The following is a 27,869-nucleotide window of genomic DNA, read 5'->3' as shown; positions in this document are numbered from 1 at the left end:
CAAGGGGTTTTGAACTACAAGCGGGCGCAGGCCAGGCTGCGGTACCCCCCACCCTGAGTGCATGAATGTTGTTCACCAGGCCTCTAGTAATATATAAAAGAAAAAAACTGAGAAATTAGACTTTTTTTTTTAAATATATTTTTTTGATTTTTTACAGAGAGGAAGAGAGAGGGATAGAGAGCTAGAAATGCTGATGAGAGAGAAACATTGACCAGCTGCCTCTTGCACACCCCCTACTGGGGATGTGCCCACAACCAATGTACATGCCCTTGACCGGAATCAAACCTGGGACCCTTCAGTCTGCAGACCGATGCTCTATCCTAGGGGTGTCGAACTCAATCAGAGAAGGGGCCAAAATCTAAAATCCAGCCTAAATCGCGGGCCGAATGGTTTACTGAACAGTCATAAACTGACAATGTCATAAACTGACAGCGGAGTGCAGTGATGACAGCGCGGTGCGGGCCACATTGCAAGGCCTGGCGGGCTGGATTTGGCCCGCGGGCCTTGTGTTTGACATATGTGCTCTATCCACTGAGCCAAACCGGTTTTGGCAGAAATTAGACTTTTTAAAAATGCAAAACTATTGCGTGAAAGTCACCGTTAGGAGAATGAAAAGGCAATGTACAAACTGGGGAAAAATATTTGCAAATCAAACATCTTACAAAGTGTTATTTTGGAGGGTGCATTCTTGTGCTTGCTATAATATTTCAAACCAATTATGAAGTAATTTGGGCTTACCCATTTGTTACCAAGACTCCAGTTGGCACCAAATCCTTATTGAGAGCTTCAGATGACCAACGATACAAGTTTTGGGATGACTTCTTATTTGTTAAGTCATGTACTAAAATAATACCTAAAATAATCAGAGAAAATAATCTCAGTACAGGAACAATTCTTCTTTTCCGAATTGGCAAAGTGAGACTCAATAAATAACAAGCATTGAGCTGCTTAGTGAACCTAGCATTCTAGTCCTATCCTCTCTAATAAAAGAGAAATATGCAAATTGACTGCACCTTTGCTACACCCACAAGCCACACCCACCAGCCAATCAGGGAAAGTATGGAAATTAACCCAACCAAGATGGCGGTTAATTTGCATGTCCAGGCCAGAGTGAAGACTGAAGACAGCTAGAAAGAAACCAAGTGCTGCGGTAGGAAGCGAAGCTGCAGAGAAGCAAGAAAGTGGGGCAGCGAAAAAGGCAGGGAAGCAGGTGGGGCAGGGAGAAGGGAGAGAAGCTGGTGGGGCTTCAGAGAAGCAGGGAAGCAGGTGGGGTGGGGAGAAGGGAGAGAAGCCAGTGGGGCAGTGGAGACCATAGCAGGAAGCCCTATTGCAGAAATCTTCCTCCAAGGGGCATCTAGTGTATTATAAACTCAGACACAATATTTTAAAATTTCTTCTACAAATTCTTACAAATAATCTACCAAATTTTCTTTGTCAATCTAACTTTTAAAAATTTTATAAAATGTAATTAAAACTTTTAGAATGCGTTTTCTTTCTTTTTTTTTTTTTCTTCATTCAACACTTCATGTGCCTACTCTGTCTGGTCCTAATTGCAGAACCACCTTATCAATAAAGAGGATAAAAAATACTTCAAGTATATAAGTAATTATATGCATTCAAAAAGCTAATTGTTTTTGCACTCTGCATAGTATTGTCATAGACATGATAGATACACATATTACTTATTTTGACTAAAAGTATTATATAAAGTATATTAAAACAGTACTGATTTAATTTGATACAACTGTTATTCTTTACCTGGAAAAGGTTTTCCTGTAGATTACCTGGGCATGCCTAATCAACTCAAGAATCCAATTTTTAGTTCTTTGAGAGATACAGTTAAAAGAACAAAATAGCTGAAACCGGTTTGGCTCAGTGGTAGAGCGTTGGTCTGCGGACTGAAAGGTCCCAGGTTCAATTCCGGTCAGGGGCATGTACGTTGGTTGTGGGCACATCCCCGGTAGGGGGTGTGCAAGAGGCAGCTGATCGATGTTTCTCTCTCATCGACGTTTCTAGCTCCCTATCCCTCTCCCTTCCTCTCTGTAAAAAATCAATAAAATATTTTTTTTTAAAAAAAGAACAAAATAAATATGTCATTAGAAGGGGATAAGAAGAAATAGTCAAGAGGCATGAATAATAGAAAACAGATGAACTTTTGAGAGACTGAGGAAAATAATAAAATGTAATGAGGCTCAGAAATACAATTAAACAGAATCAGTTAAGATCCTAGACAGAAAAGCAAAGCAGGTAATTATTCCAATAAGCTATAGATAAAAAAGGAAAAGCTTTAATGCCTCATGGAATTTAAGTTATCTTGAGGTCAAAAGGCTAGGTTTTCAAACCCCAAACCTTTTGTATTACCCAGATTCTATTGTGAAGAGAGGATGTAAAACTGATGATTCCTCCATTTTCATATTGATTTAAAAGGGGTAGAAGAATTAGAATTATTTGGTTTCTCTAGATTTTACAGACATTTGTAAAATGACGGTGCTTGTGCATGTCATAGCTGACTTGTTCAAGTTGGCTCAGATAAATCTGTTCTCTTTCCTGGCATCTGGACTAAACAGGGATCTGACAATTGTCCCCATATCCAACTGCATTCACTCTACCTTCTTCAATAAGGTGTTTTATTAGGCATCAAGGACACATAATTAAAGATGATTTTTAAAAAGAAATAAAGAGCTACCATTAAAAAACAGCTGCCTGGCTGGTGTGGCTGAGTGGTTGAGTGTCCCAGTTCAATTCTCAGTCAGGGCACATGCCTGGGTTGTGGGCTTGACCAATATGGGGCATGCAGGAGGCAACCTACCAATGATTCTCTCTCATCACTGATGTTTCTCTTTCTCTCTCTCCCTTCCTCTCTGCAATCAATTTAAATATATATATATATAAAGCTAACATTTATTCATCACTTATATGCTACGTATTATACTTTACCAGTGTTGTCTAATTTGATTTTCAGAATAGTTCTATGAAGTAGGAATTACCTTTATTTTACACATGTGGAAACTGAGGCTCAGAAAGGTTGAGTAACTTGCCTTGAACTCAGTTAATTTGACAGTAAAAGACTGAGGAAAAGAGAATAAAGTCTCACTTTGGGGCACAGGAGTGGCAGATATTTTCTCCTCTCCCTATTTCCCAGGTATAAATATCAAAAAGCTATGGGTAAGACTTTTGGTTGGGAAAGTGAAAGGATTACAAAGGCTTAGATGAGCTATTAGATGGACTGGAAGAAGTTCATTTTTTTAAAGGTTTCTATTTAAGGCTCTGGAATTTTTAAAGGTATTTGAGCACTCTTTTTCCTTATTCTCTCTCTTTCCTTTGGGTTGAGAATTCCTGTTTGTATGAGCTAGGAGGGTCACTCTGGGGCCAGAGCAAATCAGGTTGACAGCTGATCAGAGTATGTTCATGTTCTAATCTTAAAAGAGAAAGAGGTAGAGACATACTTTAGAGATTTTCTTTGGGGATTACCAGCATAGTTCATCACAGAGGGAAGAAGGTAGGCTCTTGAAGGAAGAATGTTATTACTAAGAATAAAGACTATGCATTTGTGTGAGTGTGTGTGTGTGTGTGTGTGTGTGTGTGTGTGTGTGTGTTTTTAAGACTTTTTCTTAAATGATTTTATAGAGCAAGGAGAGGGAGGGAAAGAGAAACATCAATCGGCTGCCTCTCTTATTTCCCCACCCCCTGTACTGGGGATTGAACCTGAAATCCAGGTATATACCCCGACCAGGAATCAAACCCACAACCTTTTGGTGTATGGGATGACAATTCAATCAACTGAGCCTCCAGCCAGGGCTAAAGGGACTTAAAAAAAAAAAATTAATTTTAAGAAACAGAAATATGTCTCAGTCTTCTCTGTAAAACTAACAAAATATATGCAATTACTTCAGTAATATTCAAGCAAGAGACAAATCATTAATGAATAGTAGGCATAGAAAAGACAGACAAATAAGTGGATTTAGATGGCTTTCTTCTTTAGCACTTATTAAGTTCATGACTCAATTCCATAAAATCTCTAGGTTTTAAATAGTTTTTAAATTTATTACTTATAATTTTTATCTTTAAATTTATTTTGCTCTTAACTTTTTCTCAAAAAGATCTAAACAAAAGTTCAAAAGTGTTATATATCTAAACTTTTCTTTGCTAGATCAGATTGATATCAACTTTGACAAAGTCATCTGGCTGATATAAACCAAGTTTTATCACTTGTTTCTAGTACTTTCCTTTCCCTTTTTCCGAAGAAATCTATGACTATCTTACTGGTTTTGTGTTTTTTTCACTTATATTTATTCTTTTAATATATGTCATTATTATGTTCTTTCTTGCATGACAATATCATACATTTATGTCACTATTTTATAACTCTTTTGTTTCATTTATTTATTTTTTTTCTTCAGGTACATTAGGACATTTTTGGACAATATTCTATGGTCAATATCCTGTATTCTATAGTTTATATCCAGTGACAAAAAGCTTCTTCTCCCTCCCCCTTTTTTTTAAATAGCATCTACAACAGCTTATGACATGGAAAGATGGTGAAAGAGGAACGTAAGGAATGAAGAAAGTACTTAGCAATTGCAGAGCTTACCTAATAGTGAATGAATTTAAATGAGTATTAGCTAAGCATACACCAAGAGGGAAGAGGTGATATGCCAAATCTTTTGGTACATCAATCAAAGACAAGTTGAAATTATACTTCACAGTAAAAGATTTAAAAATGCATTTAAAAAAGAGAAGATAAGAAACTCTATAGATAAATCACAGGTGTCAGTGGTTTAGTCTCTTGACATAGAGTAGGGCCTCTATGAATTGCAACTATGACCTCTATCACATGCCTTTATCTGGAAATTATTCAAGGTATTTGAATCTCTATACCTGGAGGAATTTTTTGCACCCCTAAAAATACCCTTAAGCATCTCTAGTAATTAATTACATAGGAGTCTCTCTAAGATGAGATGAAAGAAAGGTTTTTATTTCTGTGACATCTGGCTTACACTATGGGATTCCTAACAGTTCTACTGTATTTACCCAAATGACTAGGGAAATAGCACTCCTAATGGACAGTGTTTTGAAAGTTCCATGTATTATGTAAAGTTTCCCAAATACAATTTTACTTCTCAATATTTATTTTATGACAATAATATAAATAGAAACACTAGACAGAGTAAATATTTAATGTTCTGAACTGCATGGTTAGAATCTAGAAACATAAACTGGAATGCAATATGCATATTTAAATTAAAAGTTGTGAGTAATTAAACCTTTGTAAATTAAGGTGAGTCCAGCATCCCATAGCACTCCATATTAGATGATCTGTACTCTTGGACCGTTAATACATGGTAGAAAAAAAAAACATGCTTTACCATTTATAGAGTTGTAGAATACTGCTCTTGTGCTTTTCACACTGCTGGCACTGCCCACAGAACCTCCAACATCCCATAATTCTATATAGTAGGTCTTCTCTACTGGGGTTCCTTCTTTGTAGTCATGAACCTAAAAAATCAATTCATCAAAAATACTTATATAGCCACTTCAGAAACTGGTAAGCACTCTCATTCCAGTTTAAAGTATCGGACACTACATACCAGTAAGCATAAAATCCATGATTTGTCATTTTAGTCATTCCTTTGCCCCTATTTCACATTACTGTATATTCACCTGACAGAATTCAACACAAATTATATCCACCTTTTTCTTGATTTCCATGTCTACATCCTAGCTAGCTGAATGTGAAGCTCAGAAAAATAACACATTCAACCTGATGGGATTCATTTTAACTTTGAAGCTTCCTTTTTTTTTTTTTTTTTTTTTTCTTCCTATTTTTCTCTCCTAGGTAATTATTTCATACTTTCTACACTTTTTCAAATTTCCAATACATATTCTTTGTTCTAAAACAGAGCTAGTAACCCTACTTCCTGTGACAGAAACAATCAAAAGAGAACTTCTACAACCTGTTCTTCCCTTATTTAACCATCTCTCTGCATTTGTGCCTGTATATTTTCCCTCCAGCTATTAGAGATAGGCTGTCTGTGTCCTAATGACAAATACCCGCCTCTTGTGCATAAGATCCCCCTCTTTCTTATCAAAGGTGTAGCTCCTCTCATCATCAAATTTTCCCTTTCAGTTGGATAATTCCCACCAGCACACAAATATGCTGTATTTTTCCCCCGTCTTAGAAAATAAATTACCTTCTCTTGATCACATATACTTCCTTAAGCTATCATGTTGCTTCTGTTCTTTTAAATTAATTTGTATTATTTTGTGTGTTCACTACCCAAAGTCAAGTATTTTTCCATCACCATTTATCCTCCTTTGCCCTTTTATGTCCCTCCATCTTCTTTCTCTCTTGTAATCACCATACTATTATCTGTGTCTATAAATTGTTGTTTTTTGCTTAATCCCCTTCATCTTTTTCACCCAGTCTCCCAAAGTCCCTCCCCTCTGACAGCTATCAGTCTGTTTTCTGTATCTATAAGTCTATTTCTATTTTGCTTGTTTATTTATTTTGTTCATTAGATTCCACACTGAAATATGGTATTTGTCTTTCTCTGGTTTATTTCACTCATTATAATACTCTCCAGACCCATCCATGCTGTTGCAAAATGTAAGATTTCCTTCTTTTTTATGGCTGAGTAGTATTTAACTGTGTAAATGCACCACAGCTTTTTTTATCTACTCATTTACTGATGGACACTTGTGCTGCTTCCAAATCTTGGCTATTATAAATAACTATGACCCCAGGGCACTAATTCGTGCACCTTGAAAGGAACTGTGGGCTGCAAGGCTGCAGTGGGCACAGCAGTGGGTCTTGGCTCATCCTCTGCGCCCCTGCCCAGCCCTTTCTGCTGCGGCTCCTGGTCCCCTGTCTGCCTGCAGCCCCACTCCAACTGCTGCTGCTACCACATGCTGACAGCGTCCGCCCCACCTGCACCAGCGGACAGGTCCAAAGGGAACCATTGTGCACTGCTGGTAAGAATGTAAATTAGTACAGGCACTATTGAAAACAGTATGGAGGGTCCTCAAAAAAAAAAAATTAAAAGCATTGCTATCATATGATTAGTATCCCTCTTCTAGATATATATCCAAAGTAAATAAAAACGGAATCCTGAAGAGATATCTGCACTCTCATGTTCATTGGAACACTATGCACAATAGCCAAGATTTGGAGGCAACATAAGTCTCTGTCAATGAATAAATGGATAAAAATGTGGTGGTGGTGGTGGTGTGTATGTGTACTATACAACAGAATATTATATACATTATATACAATAGAATATTATTCAGCCATGAAGAGAGGAAATCCTTTTTTTTTTTTTTGCGACAAGATGAATGGACCTTGAGGGAATTACGCTAAGTGAAATAAGCCAGACAGAGAAAAACAAATACTGCATAGTATCACTTATATGTGAACTCAAAATAAAAGGTCAAATTTATAGAAACAGTAAAAAAGTGATTCGCAGGGAGAACCACTTTTATAGCTGGAGAGTGGGGGAAATGGGGAGAGGTTAAAGAGCATAAACTTTCAGCTATAAGATGAATAAGGTTTGAGGGTCTGGGGTATAACATGGTGACTAAAGTTGATAACACTGTATTAATAAAAATAAACATAAAATTAATAAAAATATACATTTTTTTAAAAGAACTGACATACTATATTTAACAGAATGCTTCACTCTTTTTATTTATTCACATTTTTTGTACAAATCCTTTTATCTAAAGAATTTTTTAAAAAAATTGATTTCAGAAAGGAAGGGTAAGGGAAGCAGAGATAGAAACATCAATGATGAGAGAGAATCACTGATTGGCTGTCTCCTGCATGCCCCATACTGGGGATCGAGCCCGCAACCCAGGCATATGCCCTTGGCCAGAATCGAACCTGAAACTCTTCAGTCAGCAGACCAGCAGTCTATCCACTGAGCCAAACCAGCTATGGCAGGAAAAGTTTAAGCAAATAAGATATTACACAGGCATATCAAAGTTCTCAAACTGTCATTAAAAGAAGATAATTATCAGACTGACAACAAAGAGAACTGGAAAATCACAGCAGCAAGGATCATTTTGGATAATGGGAACTAATTCTGTAAACTGTATTAAAAGGTATCACTACTTTGCTACATGGCATAAATAACTGATAATAAAGGTGAAATTATATGAGTTCTGTTTAAGAAACCATGGAAACATATATTTAAGCAAGATTTATAAGCAAAACCATTGAAACACACAAGTTATTATAAGGAATCAGTTATCTATTATCAAAAAGCTCAGCTAGAACGAATAATAATAATAAAAAAAAACCTACCTCAGAACAAGGGATTCACACAGACTGAAAGTGAAGGGCTGGAAAAATATCTTTCAGGAAAATGGAAATGAAAAAAAAAGCAGGGGTAGCAATACTTATATCTGACAAATAGACCTCAAAGTGAAGGCCATAATAGGAGATAAGGAAGGCCACTTCATAATACTAAAGAGATCAATACAACAAATGATATAACCCTGGTAAACATATATGCACCCAATGCAGGAAAACCCAAATAAATAAAAAATCTCCTGGGAGATATCAAGGGAGAGATCAACAACAATACAACCACAGTAGGGGACTTTAATACCCCATTGACATCACTGGAAAAATCCTCTAGACAAAAAATCAGCAAAAAAACCCCACAGCAATCCTAAATGACTCACTAGATCAGATGGAATTGATATGTTCAGAACATTTCACCCCAAAACCACAAAATATACATTCTTCTCAAGTGTATATGGAACATTTTCAAAGATAGATCACATATTGGGTCACAGGCAAAGCCTCTCCAAATTCAAGAAGATTGAAATCATATCAAGCATCTTCTCAGACCACAATGGCAAATATTAGAAATAAACTATAATAAAAAATCAAAAAATTAAAACACTTGGAAGCTGAATAGCACGCTGTTAAACAATGACTGGGTTTCCAAAGAAGTCAAAGAAGAAATTAAAAACATCTTGGAAATGAATGACAATGAAAACACAACAATCCAAAAATCTACGGGGCACAGTGAATCCAGTACTCATACAACTTAAAAGAAAGATAAATAACCCAATAAAAAATGGGCAACGGACCTCAATAGATACTCCCCCCCACCCCCCCACCCCCCCACACACATTTTGTTATTTCATTTTTTACTGGAATCATATCCATATGAGGAAAATTGCCAAAGCATCCTTTACTGTTTTGACAGCTAGGCCCTTGCTGTGTCAGAGGAAGGCAAAACTAAGCCGGTAGAGCAGGAGATGCCCTGTCTCCAGGAACACAATGGCAGAGGAGCCGTCTAGGACATGCCTTTGGATCTATGAACAGAGGAGGATGTATGCACACATTTAACACAATGGAATCGCATCAGCACCGCGAGTCTTAGCCTGTCCTCTGGCACCCACTGACAGGCATCTTTTCCAAAGGATCTCTTATCCAATGGTGTTGGCACTTGGTCTTGTGATACCTCTTTATCACCAAATACCTTTTCCTTCCAGAATGGAAAACAAACTAGAAATTATGATGATGAATAATAGTTTGTCCAAAAATTTCTTTGACATTTTCAAATGTCACCTCTCCATTTCCACTCTTGTCAAACAACTGGAAAGCCACTATGAAAATGGAATCTGGAGCACATAAAACAGACTCAAATGCCAAAAACTCTTGATAGGAGATCAACCTATCTTTGGTTTGATCAGCTACTCCTGCCAAGAGCTGAACAATCTTCGGATTGCTATCTGGGTCATTATATAGTCCAAGATAGCGCTGGACAAAGTCTTCCAGGGTCATGTAATGCTCTCCATCAACTTCAGTACTGGCATTCTGTAGGAATATGTTTCTTAACTCATGAGCATCACCTCGCTTGGTTGTCTGCACCCATGGAAAGCAATCCAGAATACAATTATTCTCTGCTTCCCTCTCTTTCTCCAGATTAAGAGGAAGAGATCAACCAAAGGACTTCTATGCGAGCATATAAGCTTAACCAATAGACACACACCAGGAGAGTGAAGGCAATGGAGGATAAGGACACATATGTAAAATATGAAAGCTGCTACGTTTCCAAATACTTCCGACATTCTCTTCAATAGATACTTTTCGAAAGAGGATATAAGAAAGGCCAAGAGACATATGAAAACATGCTCAAAGTCACTAATCATTCGAGAGATGCACATCAAAATGACAATGCAATACAATCTCACACCTGTCAGAATGGCTAGCATCAAAAAATCAACAATGACAAGTGTTGGTGAGGATGCAGAAAAAAAGGAACCCTTGTGCACTGCTGGTGGGAATGCAGACTGGTGCAGCCACTGTGGAAAACAGTATGAAGCTTCCTCAAAAAACTCAAAATGGAACTCCCATTTGACCCAGTGATCCCACTTCTAGGAATATATCCCAAGAAATTAGAAACACCAATCAGAAAGGATATATGTACCTCTATGTTCATTGCAACACAATTTACCATAGCTAAGATTTGGAAACAACTTAAGTGTCCATCAGCAGATGAGTTGATTAAAAAACTGTGATACATCTACATAATGGAATACTACGCTGCTGTAAAAAAGAAAGAATTCTTACCACTTGCAGCAGTATGGATGGACCTGGAGAGCATTATGCTAAACAAAATAAGCCAGTCAAAGAAAGATAAATATCACATGATCTCACTCATTTATGGAATATAATGAAAAACATAAACTGATGAACAAAAACAGATTCAGACACAGAGAAGCATCAATCAGACTGTCAAACCTGAGAGGGAAGGTAGGGGCGGGTGGGATTAAGAGGAAGAGATCAACCAAAGGACTTGTATGTGTACATATAAGCCAAACCAATAGACACATACTAGGGGAGTGAGAGCAATGGAGGGATAAGAACACATATGTAATATCTTAACCAATAAAGAGAGAGAGAGAAAAACAAAACAAAACAAAATTCAGCCACATAACTCAAGCTTTCTTGATCCGTCTCCCTTCCCAAAACCCAAAACCAACCAGGGCCATTTCGATCCTCCTACTTGCTGCCATAACACCCTGTACACATCTATCATTTCTAACCACATTGCTTTATTTATCTGCCAATTTCTCTTCTATTAGATTTTGAGCATAAGGACAGGATCATGTATTATTCATCTTTGTAGTTCTAGAAAATAGTATAGTACCCAGTACTTATTAGATGTTTGGCTATGTTTGTTTAAATCAACAAATAAATCTAGGATAACTCATCCTGCAAGGTTTTATTATATTCACTTTATTTTACTGAACACCAGTGCTTCTCAAGTACAGTTCTGAGAATGAACTAAATCAGAATTAATAGGAAGCTTGTTAAAAATAGAATTCTTGCCCTCATCGGTTTGGCTCAGTAGATAGAGTGTCGGCCTGCGGACTGAAGGGTGCCAGGTTTGATTCCAGTTAAGGGCATATACCTTGGCTGTGGACACATCTCCAGTAGGAGGTGTGCAGGAGGCAGCTGATTGATATTCTCTCTCATTGATGTTTCTAACTCTCTATTTCTCTCCCTCTCTGTAAAAAACCAATAAAATATATTTAAATAAATATTCTTGCCCTAGTTGGTTTGCCTCGGCGAGTAGAGCATTGGTCTGCAGACTAAAAGATCCCAGGTTTGTTTCTGGTCAAGAGCACTTATCTCTTTTTTTGCTATTGTTTTTTAAATACATTTTATTGATTTTCCACAGAGATGAAAAAAAAGGGATAGAGAGTTAGAAACGTCGATGAGAGAGAAACATCGACCAGCTGCTTCCTGCACACCCCCTGCAGGGGATATGCCCGCAACCAATGTACATGTCCCTGACCGGAATCGAACCTGGGACCTTTCAGTCCGCAGACCGACGCTCTATCTATTGAGACAAACCAGTTTCAGCAAGGGCACGTATCTCAGTTGCAAGCTCCTGACTGTGGTCCAGAGCATGCTGGAGGCAACCAATCGATGTGTTTCTCCAACATTGGTGTTTCTGTCGGTCCCCCTCTGCTTTCCACTCTCTTTAAAAATCAGTGGAAAAAAATATCCTTGGGTGAGGATTTAAAAAAAGGTCCGGAGTTTGATTCCAGTCAAGAGCATATGCCTGGGGTTGTGGGCTCAATCCCCAGTGTGGGGCATGTAGGAAGCAGTTGATCAATGATTCTCTCTCCTTATTGATGTTTCTATCTCTCTCATCCTCTCCCTTCCTCTCTGACAAAACCAGGAGGAGAAGGAGGAGGGGGAGCAGCAGCAGCTTTTAGGGTGGGGCTCAAGAAAACCTGTATTTTTAAAGAAAGCTCCCTAGGTGATTGTTACATAATTAAGTTTAGCAAGCATTGCAGTATACCATTTTTATCTCTAAAATTATTTCAAATGTCTAATGTTACCTCCCCTAAAAGACTAATTCCTCTAAGAATAGCCACTATGTAATACAATTCCCAGGTAGCATGCCCTCTTAAGCATTCAATGTACCAAGTCTGTTACCCAGATCCCTTTTGGCTACACATAGTCCCAAGCCAGCTTGACAAAAATACCTTCCCTAATCACCTTTCATTGTTTCCCTCAAGAATTAGGAGAAAGTATCCTTCTTCCTTTCCAACTTGTTCAACTAATACTGTTTAACTTAATTCAAATGGAATGAGTCCTAAGAACTTTAAACCAGTAGCTAGCTTGTAGTTACAATATCTTTCACATGGGTGAGTGATCTCCAAGGGAAAGCTTGACATTATAAAAGGTATTGCTCCCCACACAATAAGTAGTTTTTTGGTGCTATACTAAGAGTCCAACATGATGGGGTGGACTCTTACTGCCAAACTATAAGCAATGTGTTTCATGCTTAAACTAGAGGCCCGGAGCACGAAATTCTTGCACGGGGATGGGGGGAGGTTGGTTTGTCCCTCAGTCCAGCCTGCACCCTCTCCAATCTGGGACCCCTTGAGAGATGTCCGACTGCCCATTTAGGCCCAATCCTGGTGGGCAGTCGGACATCCCTCTCACAATCCAGGACTGCTGGCTCCCAACTACTCGCCTGCCTGCCTTCCTGATTACCCCCAACTGCTTCTGCCTGCCAGCCTGTTCACCCCTAACCACTCCCATGCCAGCCTGATTGATGTCTAACTGTTCCCCTGACAGCCCGTTTGCCCCCAACTTCCCTCCTCTGCCGGCCTGGTCACCCCTAACTGCTCTACCCCGCAGGGTTGATGGCTTCAACTGCCCTCCCTTGCAGGCCTAGTGCCTTCCAAATCCCCTCCCCTGCTGGCCATTTTGTGTCCACATAGGGGCAGGATCTTTGACCATAGCCATCTTGTGTGTTGGAGTGATGTTTAATCTGCATATTACTCTTTAATTAGATAGGATAGAGGCCTGGTACATAGGTGGGGACCAGCTGGTTTGCCCTGAAGGGTGTCCTGGATCAGGGTGGGGGTTCCCTTGGGGCGTGGGGTGGCCTAAGTGAGGGGCCTGTGGTGGTTTGTAGGCCAGCCATGTCCCCTGGCAACCCAAGTGGAGACCCTGGTATCTGGAATTTACTTACTTTCTACAACTGAAACTTTGTAGCCTGGGGCGGAGCCAAACCTCCTGTTTGCCCAAGGCAGCAGCCATTTCTGTTTGGATTTTGTTTACTTTCTATAATTGAAACTTTGTAGCCTTCAGTGGAGGCTTAGGCTCGCAAGGAAAGCTTGGCTTCCTCCGTTGCTGGGGAAACGCCTCCCTCCTGCTCTCTGTGGCTGTAGCCATCTTGGTTGGGTTTATTTGCATACTCGCTCTGATTGGCTTATAGGCGTGGCTACTGAAGCAGAGTGATGGTTAATTTGCATATACTTTTTTATTAGGTAGGATAGGTCATCAAGGATTTAATAACATCCTTACAGACTTTAGAGTTATACAAAGAAAAATTTCTCTACAGGTAGCAAACAGTATGTGGCTGATCATCAAATGGAAAAAAGAACCATACTCCTAATGCTGCTTCTCCCTCAACTCTCGACATTTTATTGGAAACAAAATTAAGACTAAGTACAAAAGGTTTTGTCTCATTTGAATAGTTGATTCATTGTTTGTAACTTTTAAAAACTAAAATCAAATTTAGTAAAGAAAATAAGACACATCAAGAAAGAATGCTGAATGTTATAGATGCTAATAAGTTTGGTCTGGTATATACACCTGCTTATTAGTATCCTATCTAATAAAAGGGAAATATGCAAATTAACCATCACTCTGTCACAATGATGGCAGTGCCCATAGCCACAAGATGGCGGAGCCCAGTTCCCTCAGCCTCGCTGGATTCCCCCAGTCCTGGGGGGGCTGCCGCTGAGAGCGGGCAATGTGAGTGGCCTGGCGGAATGCTTGCTTCATTGCTACAGCGATGGAGGGCTTCTGGGCGGTGGGTGTGGAACAGCCGGGGTGGGACACTTGCTTTGTCACTGGGGCAACGCCCCAGCCACAGAGGGTCTCTGGGGGACAGGGGGTCAGCCTGCAGACTCTGAGAGGAGATGGTCGGCCCGCCTCCCATGGAAGCAGCACAGCTCCCGGGGGCATGCTGCGGCTCCCCCTGGCTCCTGTGGAAGCAGTGGGCAGCCTACTGCAGCGTGATACCGTGCAATAGGCTACTAGTTAGAGAAATAAAAAGGTAAGAGGTCTGAGAAGAGAGTTGGGAAAAAAGACATGATGGAAAAGAGCAACTAGGAAAGTGCAGCAGGGAGCAGGAACTGAATTTGACTCATTCACTGCTATACAGGCATACCTCAGAGAGATGACAGGTTTGTTCCAGACCATTGCAATAAAGTGAGTATCATAACAGAGCAAGTGGTAATGTTTCACTGGTGCAGGGTGTTGCCTTCATTTTGCAAAAATCACAACATCTATAAAGCACAAGAAAGCAAAGCACAAGAAAATGAGGTATGCCTGTACTTTCAATTCCTTGCAGTGTCTGATACCCAGTAGGTATGCAATATACTATGTACTGAATGAACAAATGAATGAATGACTACTATAGAGATTGCTGCTAATTACCTCTCCTTTCTAGTAATCTTGTTTTGCCTTCAGCCAAGGTCAGTCCCTCCTTTAAAAAAAAAACCAAAAAACCAAAAAAAACCCCTTCACTTTTCCCTTCTATTTTGTATCCATTCAATCTTTTACTTAACCTCTATTTTAAAAAAAATGTTTTTATTGATTTCTAGAGAGAGAGAGAGAGAGAGAGGAGGGGAAAGAGAAACATCAATGAGAGAAAAACATGGATTGGCTGCCTCCTGCATGCTCCCTATGGGGGACGGAGCCTGAAACCTAGGCGTGTGCCCTGACTGGGAATCAAACTGGAGACTTCTTGGTGCATGGAAGGCCACTTAACCAATTGAACCACACTGACCAGGGCCCTTTACTTAACCTCTACACTTTGTGAAATCTGATTTAAACCTTTGTCTTTCTTTTCTCTCTCTCTACTCACATCATTTGCTTCCTGCCACTAACATTCCTTGCACTTTCAAAGGTCAGCAGTGACTTCATCATCACCAAATTCAACTTTTTTCTTCTTCTCACTCCTTACATCTCTATAATATTTCATACTAAAAATCAATCCTCCCTTTGTGAAATTCTCATCTCTCTTTGGTCTTGTAGTATTTCATCATCTTGGCTATTCTCCTACCTTTTGATAAATCTTTTTCTGAGCCCTCTTTCACCTTCAACTTTCTAAATATACCCCAAAGTTCTTCACCAGCTCTTCTCTTTCTAAATGCTTTTCTGAAAACCTCATCTCTCATCTCCATACAGATGATTTCAACTCCTCATCTTCTCTTGAACTTCAACTCCTCATTTTCAAATGTTTTCTGGATAGCTTCAGGTGAGTAACTTATGCCCTTCATCACGCCCAGGCCACCCATTCAATCAATAATGGTAATATAATTTTCTACTCTTCACAAACATCTCCTGAATTGCTATAACACTAATTTTCTGCATAAGTGTTGTTTATATAAGAACTTTCTGTGATGATAAAAAACAACAACATCCAATTCAGTAACCACTAGTAATATGTGACTACTGCTGAGGAACTAAAATTTTAATTAAATTAGTTAATTTAAATTTAAAATGCCACATGAGTCTAGGGGTTATTGTATTTAACAGCATTAGAATACTTTTTTCTTACTACTATTGTTCCTCTGGAACAAGAGGAAGTACAGAATAGCTGTCAAGAACACAAGTCTATTCTTGGAATAGATTGCCTGGGTCTGAATCCCAACTCCATCACTTATGATCAGTAAGGCATTGGACAAGTCACTTAATAGCTCTGTGCCTCAACTATTTCATTGGAAAATACGGACAATAACAGTAACTACCTGAAGGCTATTGTGGGAACAAAATGAATTAGTATGTAAAATAGGTGCCTAGTCTCCCCAAAGGGTTAGCCATCATTCATTATTATTATCAAAGATCACTTATTTATACACCTTGTTCCACCTACTAGACCCCACTCCATAGTCTTAGTGAAGATAGAGATTGCTTTTAAAAAAATTTTATCCCCAGTGCTTGCACATTATGCTATCCAAAGAGAAAGTCCATAAATATTCATTGTATGCAATATGTAAATTAGAGTTAAAATCTCATTAAAGTGAACAAGAAATGACAAACCAATTTCCTTATTTATAATCTGTGAAAAGATTAAGTTCTGTAAGTCTTGTTTTCATAAATAAAAGTACCCATGCATTCATATTAGTCTCATCAGATTTGGTGCCACAAAATTAGAAGACAGGAATGAAGAATATCACAAAATAAAACTTTTCTGCTCTGCAGTGCATCCTCAATCCAAAAGTTAATAATTACTGAGTATATGCACTAAGTTCATTAGCTTTATCTAGTACTTGAAATTAAACAATTACATTATCACCTTTATCACTGCTATTTTTAGCTGGCTCTTAAACAGATGTGAAATGGGCTAAATGAGACAACTGTTAGTGTATTCATGGGTCTATCCTTTCCACAGATGTTAATAAGAGAAGCTATAATCCTTCCTATATAATAAAATCTTAATTTGCAAATTGTCCCCTTGACCAGGACTTCAACTGCTTGCTATGATGTGCGCTGACCACCAGGGGCAGTTCAGAACAAGGTGGGCTTAGGCAACCCGGCCCTGACAGTAGGCAGCAGTGGAGGCACTGCCGGCCCCAATGGGCCCTGTCGAGAGTGGATGGTGGAGCAGGTAAGCGGGCAACGCCAGGCCAAGATAGGTGTGAGTGGGGGCCCTGATTGCCCCGCAGACTGAGACCAGTGGCAGTGGCAGGGGGTGGGGAGAGTTGGGGGGTCTGCAACCTCTTGCTGGCTACCTGGAAGCAGGGGAGATGAGGATGGAGGTGTGGTGAAAATGTGGGGTGTCCACAGAGCTCACTCTCTCTCCATGCTCCCTTCCCCAGAACGCCAGGGCTCATGAGCCAGAGAAGCCCCTGGCGCTCAGGTGCCAGACACCCATGAGAAGCCCACCCCGCACCTGTGTGGCCTCTTCTGGGTGAGCTAGGCTGCAGCTGCTGAGACTGCAGGGACCAGTCAGGCCCCAGAGCAGATCTGTGAGGCCAGCCAGGAGAGAGCATGCTGCCCGCCCAGCTCTATGGCGCCACTGAGCGGCCCAGAGGCCCACGCTGCACTCTGATACCGTGACTCAGGCAGAGGGGAGTGCATGGGGGTCCAGGGGCCCAGGTACTGCCCAGGGCCGAGAGGTCACCTGGAACATGCCCTTCCACACCAGACACTTGCGCTTCAATAGCCAGCCAGGCCTACGGACCGCACCCGCTCATGAATTCTGTGCACCGGGCTTCTAGTTGCAATTTAAAGCTGCTAGGAAGAAAGTGTCCTAAGCTACTTAGGTAAAGGCTTTATCAGATTTAATCATTCTTGCTAAAGGGAAGAAATGTTCACTTTATAATAACAATAGTCAAAGGGATTTACATATCTATGACAACTTTACTGAAGATTATCATTTAATGCCTTTTCTTATGCTGTCATTTAAAAATTCACTCTTCTCAAAGATCAATCAGCCCAAGATACAAAGAAGAGTAAAAGAGCAAGGTTCCTTTCAGTCCCACATTCTCCATTCTTCCACAATAAGCAATTTAGGCCAGGGTAGCTTTAAAGGAGTCAATTAGTATCACACTCATTCTCATTCCAGTAAAATTATTCACATTCTTGACATTTGTCTTTGACTACTGTAGTCTTTATTCCAGTGTTCCTTGGAACTATAGGGAGAGTTCAAAAATCTGCAGTCTATTATGCTAAGCGAAATAAGCCAGTCAGAGAAAGACAAGTATCACAGGATCTCACTTACATGTGGAATCAAATGAACATAATAAACTGCCAAACAAAATAGATCCAGAGACATGGAAGCATGGAACAAACTGATACCAGATTTAAGGGTATACTGAAAACTTCCTGAGATTGGGAATGAGAAAAGGATACATGCCCACTGTCACCACTTCTATTCAACATGTATGTACCGGAGATTTAGCCAACTCAATATGAAGGGAGGGGAAAAACAGTAAATTACATGAACAGACTGAGCTCTGGTTAGAGATAAAGGGCAGGGAGCAGAAAATTGAACTAAAGTTCGATTTAAAATTGTAAAGCACTATACTTTAACTTTGCTTCTTAAGCTATGATCTTCTCTACAGACTTGTAGGCTAGGTAAAGCAGGTATTATTAACTTCAACTTGGCTAAGACTCAGAGAAGTAAAATGATTACTCTTTAAGGTCCCTATTTAAGAAGCAAAAGGCAAAATGAAGACTGACTCAGGGTGTGGGAGTTTAAATCTAAGTCTGTTTTGTTTCCCCCCCAATATGTCTTCTCACAGGAAGGGAGCTAGAAAGGTGCAAAGGAACATTTTGTGCAGAACTTGTTATCGAGTCTCCCAAACTTAGATAAAGTTGCCATTATCTCGAACTCATTATCTAGAATGTGTTTTTCTTCCATATCTAAGAATCTGGGAACATGGTAGGTTGAAATGGCAGACAGGCACTCCCTGACTTTACATGCATAGAAATGTCATAAACTATTAAAAAATAAATGAACAGGACAAGCTCAAAAGACAGGAAAATCCCCAGATACTGGAAATTAAGAAAGAACTTAAAATCAGAGTGAGAAGTGGGAACTGACCTAGATTCAGAATAGCTTCAGGGTCTGGTCCCTGGAGTTTTTGCGCCCATCCAGGAATAGAGATTTGTTTTCCAGTTTTTAAGGTAAGAGTACATGTGGGTGAGTGACAAAGACCAGACTATAGTTCTCTTCATGAAATCTGGAGCCTTGATGAGCTACCCTGTCAGTAAAAGAGAGTAGGAAAAATTCTATCCACTGGCTCAGAAAAAGATGAAAAATAAAAAAACTTTCTTTCACCGACCTCACTTAGAAGTAATAGAGAATAGAGAAAAAGCCCCAAGAAATGGAAACGACAGGCCTATGATTTAATTGAATATTAGGGGAATTTACATGATCTAAATGGCATGGAAACTCCTAACTGAGATGTTACAAGAACCATCAAAATCCGTAGGACAGCCGAAACCGGTTTGGCTCAGTGGATAGAGCGTCGGCCTGCGGACTCAAGGGTCCTGGGTTCGATTCCGGTCAAGGGCATGTACCTTGGTTGTGGGCATATCCCCAGTAGGGGGTGTGCAAGAGGCAGCTGATCAATGACTCTCTCTCATCGATGTTTCTAACTCTCTATCTCTCTCCCTTCCTCTCTGTAAAAGCTCAATAAAATATATTAAAATAAATAAATAAATAAAATCCCTAGGACAATGGTCGGCAAACCGCGGCTCGCGAGCTACATGTGGCTCTTTGGCCCCTTGAGTGTTCTAACTCCACTTCTTCAAAATAGACTCGCCCAGGCTGAAAACTGACTTCTGCACATGGGCCACGAAGTTTTAATCGCACTGTATATGCGTGCCCACACGTGGTATTTTGTGGAAGAGCCACACTCAAGGGGCCAAAGAGCCGACCACTGCCCCAGGGCTCTGACAGCAAGAGAAGTGAAAAGGCACTGACTGGACTTTCACAACACAACATATAGGGCTTCCACAGGAACAGGAAAAATATCTTGCTCAAGATGTAATCATCTTCAAACAATCATACACCATACAAAAAGATGCATTTTCATGAATTAGAGTCAATATATGTACAGCAAGAAGGATATCTACCAACCACCCAGAAAAAACTAGAATATTAAAAAAAAAACAACCCTATAAAATAGTATGTTTAAAACTATTAAAATAAATATATAAAACCATAACTAAAGATTAGGATATTCTGGAAAATGTTGACATTTGCAAAAGAACCAAAAAAGAATATCTTAAAACTATAGTTACTAAAGTAAAATAAAAAACTGAGTGGATATATTAAAAGCACATTAGTCATAGTTGAAGTGATTTTTAGGTAACTGGAATACATCATCCAGAATGAATTGAGGAGAAATAAAGAATAGAAAACATGAAAGTACATAGCAAAATACAGAGGAGAAAAATCTAATAGAAGTTCAAAAGGAGAAGATTGAGGGAATGAAGGAAGACAGACAATAGCTAAAACTTTTGAAAAATGAAGACAGCCTTGAAAAGCATAACTTCTGAATAGAATGACTAATACCTAATCCATATCTAAACATAGGTTAGCAAAACTACATAATATCAAAGATTTCTGATGAAAGATTTCTAATCAGCAGCAAAATAAGTCACAGAACCTATTTAGTCAAAAAACTAAAGGAAAATAACTGTCAATCTAGCTAACTATCATCCCTTCCCAACTTATTTCTTAACTCAATGGAGAGAGGTACGCCAGCAGAAGAGATACTTGGATTGGAGTAGCTGGAATTAGCAAACATCAACAATATGTGGGAAGATACTTGATTCTATGGAAACTGCACCTGTGTCTCTTAAATGTGAGGTGGAACAATGACCTACACATAAGGCTCCAAAAGCTTTTGCCTTTGCATTATTTCTAGCCAAAAGTTGGATTTTTCAGTGGCAAAGTCTTTAGAATTATTTATGGAGCATGAAAAGTAAACTCTACAGACATAGCATAGAAATTAAAAGTGAAGTCTCTAAAATCAGGCTAATGGGGATTAAATCTTGACTGCTTGTTAAGCACTGAGTGAATTTGGTCATGTCACTTTCTTACTCTACACCTTAGTTTCTGCAGCTATTATCTCACAGTTCAAAAAAGATTAAATAAGGAAAGTCATGCAAAGCATACTATCTGGCACAGAGTATGTGCTTAATAAAGCCCAGTTATTATCATTATTAGTTTTGACCGCAGAACTGTAATCTGATTACATAGTATGAACCAATAAATTTTACTATGACTACTAAAAAACAAAAAACAAAAAACAAAACTAAAAAAAAACAAAACCCTAAAAATATAGGAAACATACTCTGACATCTACCGAGCAGCCCACAGTCCATGATGGATTTCCCAGCACTTGATTTTGGCACAGAAGATGAACTAGTGAAGATTTACCAACACCTGTAAAAGATACAAGAATTCTAGTTATATGAGACATGCTGAAATGTGATAGCAAAAGTGTGATTGAGAATATGCAGTAATCATGGTATGTAAATTATGATTGTTTAAAGGATGTCCATACCATACCAAGCATTTAATAAGCTTTATTAATAAGTAAATGGTCAAGGAGGGCTTGTTAAAACATGGAATGCTGGGTCCTGCTCCCAGTTTCCTCTTCAGCAGGTCTGTTGTAGAGCTCAAAGATTTTGCATTTCTAACAAACTCCTTGGTGATGCTGATGCTATGGTCCAGGGGCCTCTCTTTGAGAACTACTGTTCTAGGGCAATTTCATATGAACTAGTCCTTTCCTTTTGAATGATTTCATCTATTCAACCTTTTTTAGAACTGTAGAATATGAACAGATCTTGGAGGTAATGCTCTATTCTGATTACCAATGGAGAGGTACTTCCATGGTACCGTTAGCTGATCCTTCAGATGGTGTTTGAACACGGTCAGTGACAGGGACTCACCGTTTCACAATTCCTTATTTAGACACTCTAGTTCAGATAGCCAGCCACGTGGCCCAGTTTTACCCTTTGGAAAAAAGAGAACCACTCTACTCCCTCTTCTACATCATGGCCCTTTACCTTAAGGCAGCACTTTGTTTCCTGTAGCTCTCCTGGGTTCAGGGCAATCTATATGAGGGGGGAAGAAAATGAGTTCCCATTTACACGATGGAGTCACTCATATAACTAACAGCATTTTGATGCCACCATGACAAGCATGGTTGATGAATCTTCATGCATCATTTGTGGTATAGAAAATTTAGACCATCTCGCCAAGACCGGTTTGGCTCAATGGATAGAGTGTTGGCTTGGGGACTGAAAGGTCCCGGGTTCGATTCCGGTCAAGGGCATATACCTTGGTTGTGGGCATATCCCCAGTAGGGGGTGTGCAAGAGGCAGCTGATCGATGTCTATCATCGATGTTTCTAACTCTCTATCTCTCTCCCTTCCTCTCTGTACAAAATCAATAAAATATATTTTAAAAAAGAAAAGAAAATTTAGACCATCTCTTTGTGTGCAATTTTGTGTATGAACCTACCATTTATGTTTATTTTTTATTATATGAAGTTATATTTACAGACAACCGGAAAGCATTTTTTAAAAAGAAGAAAAAGTCACCTAGAAGAGCACTACTGTAAACATGTAGGTTTACTTCCATAAGCAGGATTTCCTAGAAGCAGATTCTTACTGTAAATATACACATGGTATACTTGAAAACAATAAATCTAAGCCTCTGTTTACACATCTGGCTTTGTCTGGAACATACTGCCTATTCTCCCCCACACCTGCCCTCCGTTGGCTTGGTGAATTAATCTGTCAAGACTCCGCATCATTCTAGTTATTGTCATTTCTGATTCCGCAGAGGTAGAACTAAGCTCATTATCCCCCACCCTCTGGGTCTCCACTGTGCCCTGTACACTTTTCCACAGAACACTTAAAACACATTACAGTTGTTTGTAGGTTTTATGTACTGTTTAATTTTAATTTCTTTGAGGATTGGAACTGGGTTTTACTCTCTTTAAAAAAAAAAAAATCCAATACTCAGAACAGGTCCTTAATTAGTACTTATTTAGTGACTAAAATTCTCCATGTTATTATAATTGTCCTAAACATATTTAATATCTCCTTTATAATTCAGAACACTGACATAACAATTTACTTAATCATTCCCTAATTACTAGATATTTAGGGTGTTTTAAAATTTTCATTATGCCAAAAAAAGATTTCTGTTTAAACTTTGGTTAAAATTATTTTGCCAGGCTGCGGTGGCTCAGTGGATTGAGCCATCATCCCATGGACCAAGAAGACCCAAGTTCAATTCCCAGTCAGGGCACATGCCCAGGTTATGGCCTCAATTCCCAGTAGGGCAGCCGGAGACAGCCAATCAATGAGTCTCTCTCATCATTGATGTCTCTATCTCTCTCTCTCCCTCTCCCTTTCTCTCTGAAATCAATAAAAATATTAAAAAACAAAAACAAAAAACATTCATTTGCTGGTGGGGGGAAGAGGCCCAAGGTAATGAAATAAATACCAGCTGCAAATACTAGTTGTTGGTAAAGTATTAAGCTCATCCCTTGTATCTGAAATAACAAAGAGAATTATCAAATATACCTATGGGATACAAAACAAATCTCTGCATCCCAAGTCATTCCTTTGTGTACTATGTGAAATCCTCCAAATTTCATGAGGGAGATAAGTCTTTATTCAAAAGGAAACTTTAAAGGTTGCATACAAAGGCAGATGAAGTGTGTGTAAGAAGTATATTCTAACCTGATATCATATCACTGTTAAAAGGGAACTGATAAAAAGGCACTAACTGACTTTGTACACACAGCCTAAAGTCAGAGAATGTGTAACAAGATCAATCACTTGCCTGGTAGGCACGACTGTCTTCTGTTTTACAACTAAACTATAATGATCAAAGAAACAAAATAAAGCTTACTAATTGCCTGATCAGTTTCCACCATTTAATGCAGCAGCCAATTCAAATCTGCTACATAATTGATTCCAGTTATAAACCCAGCAGTGTCTGCTCTACTTAAGTATTTTTTTTTGGTGAGATTTTTCTTTTTTTTGGGGGGGGGGGGGGAGGGAGAAATCTGCTAGTTGCAACAATATCTTACATGAAGGGATTGTTAGATATAATAGAAAAGGAAATTATAAAAGAGACACCCACTTCATGTATCATGAAATTGTGTTAGCTCTGTATTGCAGTTCTAAATCCTACTTGATACACTTGCCAAATCCCTTTAGACCACCATCACTTTTATCTGTAAAATGTAGTGATTTTATTAAATTAATTTCTGCATCATTTCAAGCTAAAGAACTGGAGTTGACATAAATGTATGCTGTTCATAGGATTTCATAATGGGATTTTCTTAGGAAATTTTAAATAATGCTCTCTGTAAAATATTTTATAATGCAAATAATCTTTAGGCAAGGTGAAAAGGTTTCAGACCTCCTCCTTTCCCCAGCAATGTTCTTCAGTCCTGTAAGGGTAATCTTCAAGCTTTCTGAGGCATGCCCTCTCCACCTCCAAGTATCTGGCACTATGTCTTTGCTCACAACACACGTTTCAAAGGCCAACTCCAGAAAAGCACAACCATGAAATGAAAGCTCATAAGGAGCACGGGAGTGGAGGTATGGTGAGAGGGACAAGGATAGTGAGATGGGAGGGGGAAATGCAGACTCCCAAAATGTCCAAGGTGTAAAAAGAAGAAATTTTAAAACTAGGAATAAACCGGGCTCAGCATTAAGTCCTAGTTAATTCATCAAAAGAGCTTATCTTAATTTCTCTCTTTCTTAGAACCTAGCACGTAATAGGTTTTCAATTAAGACCAAAGAGAACACAGACATCAAGCCCAGTTGAGAGTAGAACAGGATTACCCTCCAATATTTCATTTCATAATATAGCTTAGTGTTTATGTACCGAGACTCTGGGTTCAAACCGGTTCTGTGGGTTACATTTTGCAGCCACACTCTTCTCATCTGTAAAATGGGACAACAGGGCTAATTTCCGGATTAAAGGAGTTAATATATGCAAAGAACTTCGAACAGTGTCATTTTTTTCTTAGTGCATGTCGTTTGATTTCCTTAATAAAATCTCTTGAAGACACGGTCCTAACTCCTGTTTCCTTAGCACCGCTCCTGACATAAAACAAAGGAATCGACAAAGCGCGCTAGGAAACCGTCGCCCCGGAGACTGACGTGGAAAGCGGCGAAGGCGGAGGGAGGCCGGGACTCCGCGCCCCCGGCCCACACGCGCGGCCGCCACTTCGTCAACCAGAGCAAAGTCCTCTGGGAAGTGTAGTCTTCAGGCTTCGAGAGGGATTTCAGCCGGGGCCCGAGCGATTGAGTTGGCTGGGGCGGGAGGGAGTCGTCGTTATCGGATAATTTAAAAGTGTCGGTAGCCCAAGAGGTGGGTTTAAGCCGCTCACCTGAGTCTCCCAACACCAGTACCTTCACCCGATCCAGGGACGCCATCTTGCCACTGCCTTCCGGGGTCAACCCCCGGTTCCTGGTTTTTAAGCCAATCAGAGCTGGGCACGGGGGGCGGAACTTTTGGTGTCATTGGCCAATCCGTGCGCGGCTCTCCCCACAGACGGCTTCGCTACGCTGATTGGCCGGCCGGGTTAAAAGGAGCGGGTGGTTCCCTCCCGGGCTGGTCGCAGGAATAAGGCGTTGTCTTTGTCGCACGAATGGCGAGGCTCGTGGGAGCCGGTAGTTGAGGCGCAGAGGGGACGCTGTAGTGCCAGTGTTCGAGGATTCGCCTGGGTAAACCTTGTTCCCTGTTCCTTGTTCTGGGCTGTCTGGCCCGGACTCGTGGTTCAGGCTTTCTCCTTCTCGCTCCTTTCTTAGCGACTCTCCTCCTTTCTTAGCGACTCTCTGGACTGTGGTTGGTTCTCCAGAGAGCCATGGAGCCCGGGGCGGCCCGGGTGCGACCTCGGGCGGGACCCTGGGCTCCACCGAGGGTGGCCCTGCTCCCGGCTCGGCAGGGTCCGAGGGGATGGAGGGTCGCGCAGTGTGGGAAGGAGTGACCACGACAGAATCGGGCTCGTGGAGGGCAACTGGGTCCAGCCCGAGGTTTCGCGGTGGTAATGCAGCTTGCTTATGTAGGAAGACCATGAAATATGGTAACTGGAAAAAAAAAAAACCAAAAACCTGCAGTTAAATGTATAAGATTCAAATGAATATAGAACTGGCATAGTAGTATACTGAAATAATCGACTGGATGAATAAATTGCATCCTCCCTCCCCCGCAGCCTCTTCTCTCACCCTGGGCGTAATCTTTTAAAATTGCAGATTTGATCCTGTTGCTTCCTGCCTAAAGCCATTCGAAGTTTAAGAAGAGGGATTCCAATAGCCTGTCTGTTTCCTACTCTGGAAGCAGCAGTGGAGGGAGTAAAACTGCGGGGACGTTGGCCGGAGGGGCATGTGGGGAGAACACGTGCTCAGGGAAGCTGCTGAAAGTTTTATGGCAGCACGTGCCCAGCCGCGCTGGGTTTGGGAAAGGCGGTGGTGGTGGACATGATGTCCCTGTCCTCAGGTAGAGAGGAGAGTACAAGTCTGTTCACTGCAAGGAGGAGGGTTGGGAGAGAGCCTTGGGAAATGGGCTGGATCATGCTAAGCTGTTAAGGAGGAATCTGGGAAGGTCTGTGAGGAAATGCCTTTGGAGATGTGAAAGGATGATTAGAAGGGAGTTGGGGCGGAGAGAACCGAATGTGCACGTGGGGAAGGCTTACGTGGCTGATGGAATTGAGAGCGTGCTGATGTGGCTGGAGATTAGAATGACAGGGATAATAGTGCAGAGAACTCATTCGTTTAAATTTCGTTCCTCCAACGCTGTGCCTGGTGCAGTGTAGTTCTCCCGTGTTTGTATGCCTATAATATGATTCAAAAATAAGATCTTTGGGAATCTGTGCTGGGAAGGGAGGTACCGGTAGGTGAGACTGGGAGGGACTGAGACTCTGAAGCAAAAAAGAAGAGAAAAAAGGGATTGCCCTGAGAGGTTACAAACTTAAAAATTTCCAGAGACCAGCCAGCCTCTTTCCCCGTTTAAAAGTGACAGCTGCTTTTCACCTTTTTCTTTTTTCCCCCATATGGGAACCTGCTCTCAATTTTCCTCAGATATTTCTAGTTTGTAAGAGGAGCTGAAAGTTGAGATTCGTGTGAAATCTCACTATTTTTCATGTTGGCAACTAACTCATATGGACATTTTCAGGACATTCGTTTGGTCAAACAATGTGGTAGAGGCTGCCAGTTTGGTATCTCTGACCTAAATAATTGAAGAAATCCAGAGATTGAGTAGGAGATTTAGCATATGTGGGGAAGTAGAAGTGATAGAGAAGAGAAGGCAGTGGTCAGGAAGGACGATTTTCGAATGGAGAAATTTCAAGCTCGGTGGCTTGATTTCTTTCCTGAGCTACCTGCTGGACATCTTCACAGGAATATTCTGTAGTATTTCCTCAAAAAGAAGCAACTAAAAGTTAATGCCTCATTACTTTCAAACCTGTTCCTCTTCAGTGTTAGCCTATTTTTCTCATAGTAGTACTTTTCTTGGTTACATTGGCCTAAAACAAATAGCTACATCTTATTATATTAATAACATTTTTGTTTAATGGTTATAGCATTTCAGTTTTATAAGATGAAAAGAGTTACGGAGATGGATGGCAGTGATAGTTATACCATGTTATGAATGTATTTAATACCACTAAACTGTATTCTTAGAAATGGTTAATTGATAAATTTTGTTATGTGTATTTTACCATAATAAAACATTTTTTAACCAAATAAATATTTATTTTTTAAATAAAACAAATAATTACTTAAAAATTTTCTACTTTTTTATTTCATTTCCAGT

The 27,869-nt window shown here is 40.0% G+C and overlaps 2 protein-coding genes across 3 annotated transcripts in view; one reads left to right on the top strand and one right to left on the bottom strand.

The window, feature by feature from the left end:
• RABL3 (RAB, member of RAS oncogene family like 3) overlaps positions 1-25,563 on the bottom strand; it is a 38,847-nt gene extending 13,284 nt beyond the window's left edge. Inside the window, exons 1-4 of the mRNA XM_084871751.1 lie at positions 25,447-25,563; positions 21,373-21,464; positions 5,367-5,496; positions 739-853 (exon numbers count right to left, since the gene is read on the bottom strand). Of these exons, the coding sequence (XP_084727877.1) occupies positions 739-853; positions 5,367-5,496; positions 21,373-21,464; positions 25,447-25,492 (383 nt within the window). The 5' untranslated portion in view covers positions 25,493-25,563. The remainder of the gene's footprint in view (positions 1-738; positions 854-5,366; positions 5,497-21,372; positions 21,465-25,446) is intronic.
• Positions 25,564-25,665: 102 nt separating this feature from the next.
• The window catches only part of GTF2E1 (general transcription factor IIE subunit 1), a 46,597-nt gene continuing 44,393 nt past the window's right edge, over positions 25,666-27,869 (top strand). For both annotated transcript variants that reach the window (XR_014793879.1, XM_084871686.1), the window contains exon 1: positions 25,666-25,783. The gene's annotated coding sequence lies outside the window, so the exon portion shown is untranslated. The remainder of the gene's footprint in view (positions 25,784-27,869) is intronic.

Source organism: Pipistrellus hanaki (assembly GCF_964339955.1).
Source record: "Pipistrellus hanaki genome assembly, chromosome: 2".
NCBI lineage: Eukaryota > Metazoa > Chordata > Mammalia > Chiroptera > Vespertilionidae > Pipistrellus > Pipistrellus hanaki.
Note: the sequence above shows the minus strand (reverse complement) of the source record. Positions and strands in the feature narration are given on the sequence as shown.